Genomic DNA, 11,646 nt, shown 5'->3' with positions numbered 1-11,646 from the left:
ACAAATATTAACTTGAATAAACTCACTTTACGATCTCAGCTGCTGGAAACAGTTTTACGGCGCTTTTTCAATATTCCAGCGATATGGCATGGGACACTAAAAGGGCTTCACACATTGTACCTATATGAGAATCGAACCCTTCTTCGGCGTGAGGAGTGAGCGCTTTAGCCACTAGCCTACCCTGCCCCTGGGAACAGTTAAAATCAAAACAACATTTATTTTCATAAAACAACGATTTATTCACTAACTCAAAATTTCTTGAGTCACACTAAATATATTAAAAGGTGCTTAATGATCATCGCTTTGTTTGCACCTTCAGGTGCCATAAATAGAGAGAAATGACAAAGAAAACAAGGTATGAGTACAGGTGTAAGTTAATACTACATTGCAGATCCGGTCACGTGGCGATTATAATTTACAATTGATGGACAGGGCATTTCGTTGTCGCTACAAGGTAGCATTGGGCGACGACGACGTCGCAAGCTCATGTGGACGTCGAGACGGTGTCGTGATGGCGGGCGGGGTGACGTTGTGACCGTTATAATACTGGTGGTATGCCCGGGGTCCTAGCTTGCCCGTGGTGGGCATATAAGTCTCTGAGTATATACAGGCTTCTTACACAATATCCCTGTCTGAAGGTCTTGAAGGAGGAGGGCACATCGATGGACGACACCGACTGTGATGTAGTGCACATATAAATAATGGTGTTCCCACCGGGGCGGGAACTTGCACGTTTCGCTGGGCTTAGAGGTTGGAACGAAACACACAGACGGGTAGGATTCCTGACGTCACAAGGATGACGATGACGTCACTGGTCACAAGACTGTGGTACACAACATCTCTTGTCGATTGTCTGGCAGTGATCGTGCATTTCTGGACTTCACACGAAGCACGGACTTCAACCGTGCTGTGGTGCAACTCAACGAAGGTTGTTCCTGTGGCAACGTTGCCACCAGACTAGCTTAGTTTCTGGTGACGGAAGTCTCGAAACCTCACTTGATAAATGTTCACGAAGTGTCTCTTTGCACTGTTCATAGAACTTGGAACTTGGGCCAGGAGGAGGTTGTGTCTTTGTAGTCCAAGCAGTCACCATGGTTACCTCTTGAGAGCGTTTGTGCAGAGGGTAGGGTACCGTATGAGGTCATTTGGTTCCCGTGTGTGTTGGACATGCTGCCCATACCATTGGGCATCTGGTTGGACATGACCGGGAGCTGCATCTGACTCAGATAGTCCATATTGCCATAGTAGGACGAGTGGCCATAGCCCTGGGGGTTATACGAGTGTGCTTGACCGTTGCTCATAGGGTAGGAGCGTTGCATGCAGCTATTATTGGACATGAGTTCGTTCATGGGTGGCATCGATGCTGCTGGGTTCCAGATGGAGGTTGCAGCGTTGAGGGAGCTGCCGTTAGGAGGTGTGGTGCTGACTACTGGGGGTTTGTAGGTGACTGGAGATGGTGCCTGGGGTGGGGGTGTCTTCGGCTCCTTCTTGGGGGACTGGGATGTCTGGGGTGGGCTAGGCTGACCCCCCTGTTGCTGTTTGGTCTTCTGTTCCTGAGCCTTTTGTTGCTGCCTGCATTTGGCGCGGCGGTTCTTGAACCAAACCTGCAAGATAAGGGAGAATGTGAGAATCGAAGCAAACAGTCAAACATGACATGGTTGATACAGGTGCGGTCAAACATCACCATCACAGGTGTTGAGGAAAACAATACTTCACAATGATTGCATAATTACAAACAAGATGCTCACACGGTTGATGATAATCTCTCACTGATAACAAAATACAAAGAAGGACAAAGTCCAGGATTAACTCCTTATCAAAGATAGAAGTAAGCATTTAGAACAAAACAATCATGTTCTACGAATTTATCGCCTAAAGATATGCAGCGGTACCCACGTGTAAAAAGAATGGTCATGATCGGGGGGAGGGGCGGACGGTGACTGGAGTGGGCACTAGAGCCAGGTAGGGGACAGGGGTGGTATAGCTTGGGGCAGAGAAATACAAGGGTCGGGATTTCTAGTATCACTAAAGGAATTCATACCCTTAACAATAAAGTGTTTTTGCCGTCCGCTGCCTTCACGGGTGTAAAGGATTAGTGTTATCGTGTACAGGGCAGCAATTAACACACGGGTAAGATGGCCAACTAGCAAGTTTCAGTTGGAGTCTGGTTGGCAGTGAAAGAAAGTATTACAAAGGGTAGTTTTCAAGAGGGTGGACGGGCTGGGCGAAGGCCCCCTCAGGGTCGGACCATTAGGAGGTGTTTACAGGGCCTAATTGACTTGTCCAAAGTAAGTGTACACACCACCCCTAGGGCATACATACCAGGCCAGGGCTGACCAGTCTTGCATCAGACCCGTCAAGGGAGACAATGTCCACATCCTACCCACTACACGGTCAAACAAAGACCAGCTCCAAGAAACTGGTTATCCTTACACAATTAATTTTTACCCTTCAGCGAAGGGCATCATTGAAATTGTCCCTATCAAAACAAACCCCCATTAATACGTCATGGATGATTGTGTTGTTCCACTGTTATCGAAAATATACAAAATATGCCGCCGGGTTTCTCAGTGCAGTCTGTGAGGCGATGTTTTGGGGATTTTTAGCTAAACGTTGTTTTGCAGCAACCAGTTCATGAGATGATAATGTGCGACAGATTAGCACTAAATGATGTGTAATTGCCGCGTGGGGGAGACTGTGATCCCTGCCTATTACATTAATGAAGCGTTGATGAGTGATTAGCGATATAGGACCCACAGCGGCATATTCAGGGGTGGGGCGGGGAGGGATGAGGGGGCTCGGTTACCCTAGCTCTTGGACCAGATGGTCCCTACTGTAGAAGACGTATCAGACACCAGCGGTTAAACTAGGCATTAACTTGTAACAGTCTGTCACGTCCCATCATCCCGTTGTTTGATTTCATTATGAAGACGTCAATATAATGATAGAAATATTAAACACTGGTGATCCCCGTTTGTTTAATGCATTGTGTGTCGGTTATCCCTCTAAGAGATACGGACAGCTAGTAGAGTCAGTGTTTACGCGATTAGAGAGTTAAATGCCGGCTTACTCGTTTAATTATCATCAGATATTTCCGGGGTCTATGGTTCCTGAAGAGGTGGGACAGAAGGGGAAACGATAGTCGATAGGGATAGCATCAGCTTATATTTACCTGGACTCGGGATTCGGGGAGGTTGATCTTAAGGGCGACTTCCTCTCTCATGAATATGTCGGGGTAGCGTGTCTTCTGAAATAGGCCTTCAAGAACGTCCAGCTGGGCGCGGGTGAAGGTTGTCCTCTCACGTCTCTGTTTCCTTGGATTACCGCCTGGAGAAAAAAATACAAAATAATTAGTGACCATAGCGAAAGATAAATCTCATTCCACGTTGCATGAAGAATACCCCTTTAATCTTTCATTTCTCCTGATTGGAAGTGTCAAACTACGTAACGCCCATTCTGTGGTGCTCGTTGCTTTCTGACACCTTACACAATGCATTGTGAAGACGCCATGAAGATGTCTTCGGTCTATACAATCTATGCACGTTTACCTGCTGAATGATCTACATATTCCCCTGATTCCGTTTGAATCATTCAACACGACCTTTTATTGTGTCATAAATCCTTGAAATTGCCATTTCGATTTCTATAGAATTCTGTTGGTTTTTAGGTTGTCCCCTACACATCTTAAAAAGCCGGAATCTTTGATGGAAATAAATGAGCCATGGAGTGAATGAGTGTAAAATTGCTTCCATTAAATCGAAATTTATCTGTTTGCTTTGCCAGTTGAATGCCGGGAGAGAGACGGACTGGGGACAGTGGGGCTCGTGACTCGCAACTCCGATACATCCGGGCTTTAACTACCGCATGCAATAATAGTTTTAATCACAGATACACAACAGGGCTAAATTGACAATTTCAGTATTTTGTTAATACTGGTCCGGAGACAGTGATATGGGGTGGGGGGGCGCGTTCCCCGTCCCCATCAAAGGCCCCCCTTCAATCTGCCCAGTGCACAAAAGCGCCCATCAACGTTGCCAGTAGCTTCGCTTGCCCGTGGAGTACCTTCCACCCACCCTCAGCGAGTCTATCTCATAAAAATGCAATTTTCTTTTCAGTTAGGCTAGGCAGTTTTAAATGGAAGTCGTGACTGGATGAATACCCGTGTTCAGAGCTGTAGGATCTCATGCCGGGCCTACCGACAACAACGCACTATTGACGCGAGTTTATTTTTCCTGCAAAACGTGTGAATTGGCAGAGCCCTACCCGTCTTTGAACGGCAGATGGGAACAGAGTCTTCGACGCTGTAATCCCCGATACAAAAATAGAAATTTGGGAACAGTAATGTTTGGATCGGGGAAACCGAGAGAGAGAATAGGTTAACATGGGATTAGGAAAACTGTCAACAAAAGTGTGAAGAGCCACTAGGAGTGTGGACACCATTACTGCGGATTACAACCACAGTCAACAAAGTCCCTCAAATAAAATATGTCGTACCGTATTAACACTGGGTCACTAAATCCAACAAGGAGTCTATATCAGGATTAAGAGAACGCACGTCAATCAAACCCTAAGCCGATCTTTGACATTTGTAAATATTTCAACCAAACTGTTTGAATAAATATTAATAATATAAATAACGGGGAAAATAAAACAGATCTGTGATATATTTTTAATATTTATACTGTTATGGTTTTGATTTTGATTTGACCGAGGTTGAGATTTTGAGGTCACTGATAGCATTGAGAAAGTTTCTAACATGACAGTCCTTCGTATCCATTCTTCTTTCAGGTGAAAGTCAACAATACGGCTTTACCTGCCGCCCAAACACGGACATAAAAGGTATGAATGTCTCACAGTAATGGGCACCTTACACCCAACCGGGCCTTCTTTCAACCCGTGTCTCAAACCCTCTAACCCGCTACTGCTAGAATTGCTATATAATTACTTCATTGACACCTTACTATAGAACTCGCCTCGCCTCGTTGTAGAGTCCTAACATAGCTTTTCTCACAGATCCCCTAACACACAGACACAAACACTAAAAATTTTAACTTGTAAATAGCGGAATATTCGGATGATTTCCTTGGAATCAATCGTTTAATTTGACGAAAATATATTTATTTATTATGAAAGGATATAATTTTTGTTACAATATTTGAAAAATATATAATTATCAATTTAGAAATAATTCTGAATAATAAACGATGTTAGTTTGGGTGGCGAAAAAATAAGGTTTCCTTACCTTGGTAACCCATCGCTGGGTGCAGGAGGTCCACGTTGGGGGAGGTCAAGCTGATGCCGTTGACGGAGTAAGGGTTGCCGGCCTTGGACATGTGAGAGGAGGATACGGGTGGGTAGGCCATGGAGGCCATCCTCAGATCGTCCGTGGGGAGAGAATCCAGTGTGGGGATGAGACCACGTGACTCGGTGGTGGGGGTGAGGTAGCGATCGGACCACACTGCAAGAGAAGCCGGACAGTCAGCGGCGATGGTCGGGGTGCAGGTGGAGGGGTACAAGTCTGCGGGAGGGAGAGGAGGCACCGTGAGTTAAATATCACCAGGGTAAGGACACAGTCCAAAAGAAAAAAATAAAATCAAACTCTCGAAGCACCGGTACGCAGGTAATTCGGGTATGGCTGGAAATGGATGTTAACCCAGTGTTAAATGAGGGATTACATGCGTCGCTAGGTAGAAGCCGATCTAATGAAGCCTAACTCGCCCGTAATGAAGTGTAGCGGATTATCAACTGCCGTCTTAGCCGCGCCACCCAATGAAAATCCGCCTGTCAAACTGCTACATTTGGACACATTGTCTTACACGTAATCCGCCTTCCACCCCGGGGCCAAGAAAGCACCCCCACCCACAAGCTGGCACCTGCACGGCGGAGGTCTATCGCGACTTGTCCTTGTTACTAGCATACCTCTATAGCAACGCGATCACTGTAATTTACAACAATTCTATTTTTGACACGTAATTAAAAAGTTAAAGAAAAAAACAAAGGACTGTTACTATTTGTAATAATCTCGTAAAAATTAGCAGTATTAATTTGATGGGAGACTTATCAAGGCAACAATTGAACGATGTGACACTGGCGTAATAGCCGTAATAGCCATTTGCACGTTCACGCTGTGTCAATACGGTCCCGCAATAACACGATAACATGAGATAAGCAAGAAGATGCAGAAACATCACAGATAGATCACATGTTTGTTTACATCCTTATCAGATACGCTGCAGAAGTACAAATACTCCCCCGACTGTACAATATTGAGACTGGGTGACTGTCTTGTTCCGCTACACTGTCAGATGGGCCGGTAATTTACATCTCGCCTCGAGCCCTGAACACAACGTGCCACGTGCCCGTGTCCAATCACCGCCTCAACACTCTACAATTATCACATTTTCCATTATTTCTTCTAAATTATCATCAACGTTATCATCGTCTTGACTTTACACATCATGCGAGGCTCGTGCAGCACGTGCAGTCGGTCTGACGCCGAGTCTGACCCGACCCACATATGCCTTAGCTTGTTAAGCGTAACATCGCCAAAGTTGTTGACAACCCATAACTATTTGGACACGCTGGGAAATAATAGTTCGGATACCCAGGTACAGGTAGCTCTGGGAGACCAGGTAGAAACTGAACACCCCACCTGTGAGCGCAGGGTGGTACCAGCGGGGGAGGGGCAGAGGTGGAGATGACAACATGGGCATGTCAGGTAAAAATCAATTCTGTATCTACAGATTTCGTGTCGGTATTCGCGTGGTATTGATCATGCCGACGTGTTGGGGGAAAAGACGTACCTGAGGCGACACAGAAACCTTAGTCCCCACCGTAACGCTTCCCTCGACATATGTGAACAAGTTGATCGAATTCACCAGCCAACTTAAGCTGTGTGCCTATACAAGCTCTCCCGACCCTACACAAGTCACAATAACTGCTATGCAAATACGTAACGATTTACATAGAAAATCAAATTGAGATCACATGTTTCAAAATGCGGTGACATTCTCGACCGGGCACATCAGCGTCGTTATTCACCAGTTTTCAAAATTTGTACGAGTCAATTTAATTGTGGTTTGAACTCAGACCCGATTTCACAGATTGAAATTAAGCAGCATATGGCTATGCGAAGGGCGGGGAGGGGCCAGGGTGTGCACGTGCATCACCCGACCCCCACCAGTCTCGCTCCCTCTAAGCCAACGCCGGGTAATATTAGGGTTTTCGACGTGGATCGAGTCGAGAGGGCCTGATGGTAGGGAGTGGGGTCCCCTGGGGTGAGAAAAGTCTTATCATTAAAACAACTAACTAAAGACGTCCCTGTCAACCTCTTGTCCTTGTGGCCTACACGTGTTGACAAGTTGTCAACAGCTGAGGCATATAGCAACTTTTACACATAATTGGATTTTATCGAATATCTGACAGACTACAATAAATTCCATATCAAACTCGATTACGACTGAAACATTCTAATCCGCAATTTAGAACAAGCAGAGATTTCTTACCACAATCAGTTGAAGGTAAATATACATAATAAGCACGGCTTTGTGTCGAAAACTGCCCAACTCGAACAAATTTTTCTGGCCCAATTTGTAGACTTCAAGCTTCAGCTGTGCATAGTCGATTACCCGTGATCCAATAAGCTATTCATGGGACTGTGTAATAATGTGTATATACACTGTCACAAGCTTAACGATAACAGGCCGGCTTCTCTCACAAGCCACGCGATGAGAGGGTCAGCGGTCATTCGTGGGACACTGGCTAGTTCTTATATCACGGGTGGAACTCCCTACTCATTTGTCCAGTCACTGATGACCATACTGGCATGCAAGCAAGCGGAAAATTAGCACTAAATAGCAAGCAGCGGGACGGAGGTTTTTCAATTATTAATACGGTTTAATGCAGCCTTGATAGCAAGCGGGGTAATATGACGTTCCTGGTGTCCACGATGTCGCTAGGAACCAGTTGGACAATGCATGCTCATGGGGCTGTCTTTTGTTCGTCGTTAACGTTGCAACGAGTACATTAAAGCTGATGAAACATATATAGTCCGATGTTACTGAGCTAAAAGAACTTCCTCTAATTAGCTATTTCAAAGCTATGTTTGCTTTAAAGAAGAAAAATACATCGACAGAAAGCTATCTGTGCCTCGAAATGGACACTTTCAGTTGAGATATTAATCTAACAAATGCATTTATAAAAAGCCAAGCTACACGTGAGACGAACGCGTGTTATAGCGATGTTGAGATCCGCTTCAATTTCATTTAGCGAAGCTTTGTTGTGAAGCTGGCGATTACCCCGGAGATGCTCTACCTTCAATCACTGCATCCAGTTCAATGTTGATGTATTAATCTAGTAAATGCTAGGACGAACGAGGAAGGTCTTTGTTGTCCCACCTGAAGTTACCTGACGAGCATTGATCGCTGCCAGACAAACTTCCAGAGTCATTAGACCATCGTCGAACAACCACCAACACTATTGCGAGTCATTTCTCGTCCCTATTACAACTTAATCTAACCTCGCTTTACAAATTCCCCAGACTCCCAGTGCACATATGCGCGCCTTAATTATCGGCAAATCACTCGAAACAGCATCTAAAGAGCAGCGGGTGATTTGAGCGTAAATTGATGAATTATTGGAGTAAACAATGACATATTTAATCATCAAGTCACGGCGATATGCAGGGACCGGAAGGACCCTATCGGCCAAATACATTACAAATATTTAAGGTCCAGATCTTAACACTCTGTGTTCGTTCTTAATTGCTAATCATATAGGATATCTAACAAAAAGTTCCATCTATAGGTGTCTGGGGTAGGATAGTAGATAGGTAAGTGTTAAGAAATACATACTCTTCATTTGGACAGTGCTTGTGGCCTGGTCGGCGGCAGGATAAGATGGGAAGGGAGCTGAAACAGGGGGAGATAATTCCGTGAAAACATACACAACAAAAATTGGGAGTAGGTTCTGAAAACATGACATGTAAAAATAAAAATTTCAAAACTAAAACATTTTTTACACTTTAGATTATTTCTGTAAAATTAACAAGATTAAATCCAGTATTTATTCATTAATTTTCACCCTGTTTCAGTCCTTCCTATTTCATATTGTAACATGTAAAATTATTTAAGCATATGATTAATGTCACACACATTTTTGAAATTATTATCCAAAGAAAATGTTTTCACCGGTGTGTGTAAATAGTTATAACTGGCTATGTCTATTACTTCAACATTAAAAGGAGATTGTGCTATTTTTTTTCGGCGAACGTGATGCGGATGTCTAGTCAACTGCTTGGACTTCCCATGGAAGACGGGCTTAGGAGGAAGACACACAACCTGAATATTTGCTTTTATCTTAATTCGCAACAAACGTAATTAGGTCGACATTATGGCATCGCTACATTCCCAATGGTATTTACCAGTCAGGTCAGAAATAAACTACATACAGTTGTCTATTCACTGGAAATGTGGGTTACAAATATAAATGTTTGTAATTTTCCTACATTTAAGAATAACTGTGTGAATATATGAAAGTGAAGTTCAATTTAAAAACATCTTATTTATAATTTTAACAGTTTGTTCGAACCAAAAGGGTCAAGTATTGCTAGTTGTTAAGAGCGACCGTTGTACATTGCGTAAAGCTTGGGTAAACAGTTGACCATCTGGACAAACTTGTGACAAGAAAACATTATGTTTACAAATCTGTTTATAGAAATAATCATAACAATAACAATGTATATGTGTTATTTTCATACTTGTTTGGGTTGACACGTTTTTGTATAACATTTTACAAAAACATTCCTTGAAGCGACAGTTTGCAATACAAAAATAGATTGTTTTGTATGGCGACAATTACATGCAAGCTAGCACGTGTTGCCAAAAAAGCGACTTATTATTGCTTCTATTTTTGCGAATAACTTCGCCATTATGAGATATCTAAAATTCAATTCACATTTCCGTATATCGCCATTATTTGAACCAAATATATATAAATTAGTAGATATTAAAACATTTGTAATTTTGAACTTGGACATATTTTTTAAAAACCCGATGCAGACACATCATGCTCATTTTCATGCGATTTGTTAGGGAGGTGTTTTTAAAATACAAATAACGTTGATAATATTTATAATTTCGTCCGAACCATGTGCAGAAATTCCTTCTTGTTCGCACGCCCCTAAATTCAATATACGTGGGTTCAAATAAAACTTGCCTGTATGTTGATGTATATATCGGGCACCCAGAACCATGCAAAGGTATTCCTTGTGAACCGCGTTCAGGTGGGCAGAGCAAACTACCCGTTACTTGGCGTTAGTGACTCGGGGGGACTATGCGGGGGTACTAGGCGGTGTGGGATGGGGCATTCCTATATAGGGGGGAATTCTCCCGGCGATGAGTTGTTATCATTATTGGACCTCAGAAGAAACAATACCTGTGTTCACCAACCCCCTTACCTGACTCACTCAGATAGCCTTAATTAGGGCCCCTTTGTCCCAATACAGCAATGTTTATACACCGATTTGGAGCAATTTTCAAAATACAGTTGTCACTAATTAAAGAATATTTACTAACGTGAGCACAATTAAAGTGTCATTTGTAGTTTAAAATATTACAGATAAAATTAAGGGGTAGATTATATTGATAGATTGTTGGAAAACATTTTAAATCGTTCAGAAATGATATTTTGATCACACGAAATGATATTTTAAACTGCGTCAATATCCGGGAACTCAAGTTCGTCATTATATTGACTGTGGTAATATCGATATTGCACGTGAACTGTGTCATGACGACCCAGGGTGGCGATGGGGATAGTAAGGGTGGGACAGCGTAATGTCTGACAGGGTGGAGGTGGGGGTCGGGCAGCCCGAGGGTCGGAGCCGGGGTTGAGTTCCGGGCCAGGTACCCGAGAGACAGTACATACGGAATATCACAAAAAACATTCAACTCACCTTTATAGGTAGAAATATCAGTAGCCAGTTTGATCGTTTTCTCCACGATAGTATCCAAGTTTTCTCGACCTGTGAAAGGAAATCCCGAATTCTGTGTTAGTTGCAATACGCAGAGCCGCGAGGCGAGTGACTCGCTCGGAGACAACCTCACAAGTGCAGTTTAACAGGGATTTCGGGGCTTAAACTTATTAAAGTAATATGTTGGATCGGAATGTGCAAAGCATTAAGTGAAGAAATGCCATTCCTAAAAGACTCGTACTTACTTTGTGAATGTGGCTTAGCACCGTAAAACCCGCTTACGTCTGATAAATGCGAACACTTCTGATTGATCACACAGCATCTTATCGCCCAAATAAATAATAATAGCCACGCCTTCAATTCCCCGCCTGTCCAATCAGCGCCCGCCATCAATTACAGCTGCGCCGCCATTGGCTGACAGTGACGAGCGATCATGTGACTGACAGCTTGGTCACGCCCCCTCCGCTGACTGAGAACAACTCGTTGCAATGTGTTGAGACTGAGAGACTTTCAAAGTTGCATCTACACATTGAATCTGTCTGTAATCTCCCTAGATTCGATTTAGCGCCATTGTAAGGAAGCCAGTCACACGTGTATCTTAACCTCGACGTTATTCCGTTGTGCAAACACACAGTCGACTTTTCTCTCGGTATTAAATGAAATAAGATCAACTA

At 43.6% G+C, this 11,646-nt stretch overlaps 1 protein-coding gene across 2 annotated transcripts; it reads right to left on the bottom strand.

Moving 5' to 3' along the window:
• Positions 1-218: 218 nt before the first annotated feature.
• LOC124273214 (homeobox protein OTX2-like) lies at positions 219-11,276 on the bottom strand. Of its 2 annotated transcripts, none has more exons than XM_046708429.1 (6): positions 11,218-11,276; positions 10,955-11,023; positions 8,853-8,909; positions 5,243-5,518; positions 3,173-3,327; positions 219-1,604 (listed from the first exon to the last, which is right to left on the bottom strand). In XM_046708429.1, exons 3-6 carry the CDS (start codon positions 8,857-8,859, stop codon positions 1,032-1,034), a joined length of 1,011 nt encoding a protein of 336 aa, XP_046564385.1. In that variant the 5' UTR covers positions 8,860-8,909; positions 10,955-11,023; positions 11,218-11,276; the 3' UTR covers positions 219-1,031. The 2 variants fall into 2 exon arrangements, with proteins under 2 accessions (XP_046564385.1, XP_046564386.1); XM_046708430.1 differs by having other exon boundaries at positions 5,243-5,458.
• Between the last annotated feature and the right edge of the window lie 370 nt (positions 11,277-11,646).

Source organism: Haliotis rubra, unplaced genomic scaffold, assembly GCF_003918875.1.
Source record: "Haliotis rubra isolate DU_JTF1 unplaced genomic scaffold, ASM391887v1 Scf178, whole genome shotgun sequence".
NCBI classification, from domain to species: Eukaryota; Metazoa; Mollusca; class Gastropoda; order Lepetellida; family Haliotidae; genus Haliotis; species Haliotis rubra.
Note: the sequence above shows the minus strand (reverse complement) of the source record. Positions and strands in the feature narration are given on the sequence as shown.

Bases quoted from the DNA above. Each gene is read 5' to 3' on its own strand.
- LOC124273214 (XM_046708429.1), bottom strand. The intron at 3,328-5,242 runs GTAAGGAAACCT...TTTTTTCTCCAG, and splicing joins CCCAGCGATGGGTTACCAAG to GCGGTAATCCAAGGAAACAG. The intron at 1,605-3,172 runs GTAAATATAAGC...CTTATCTTGCAG, and splicing joins TCCCCGAATCCCGAGTCCAG to GTTTGGTTCAAGAACCGCCG.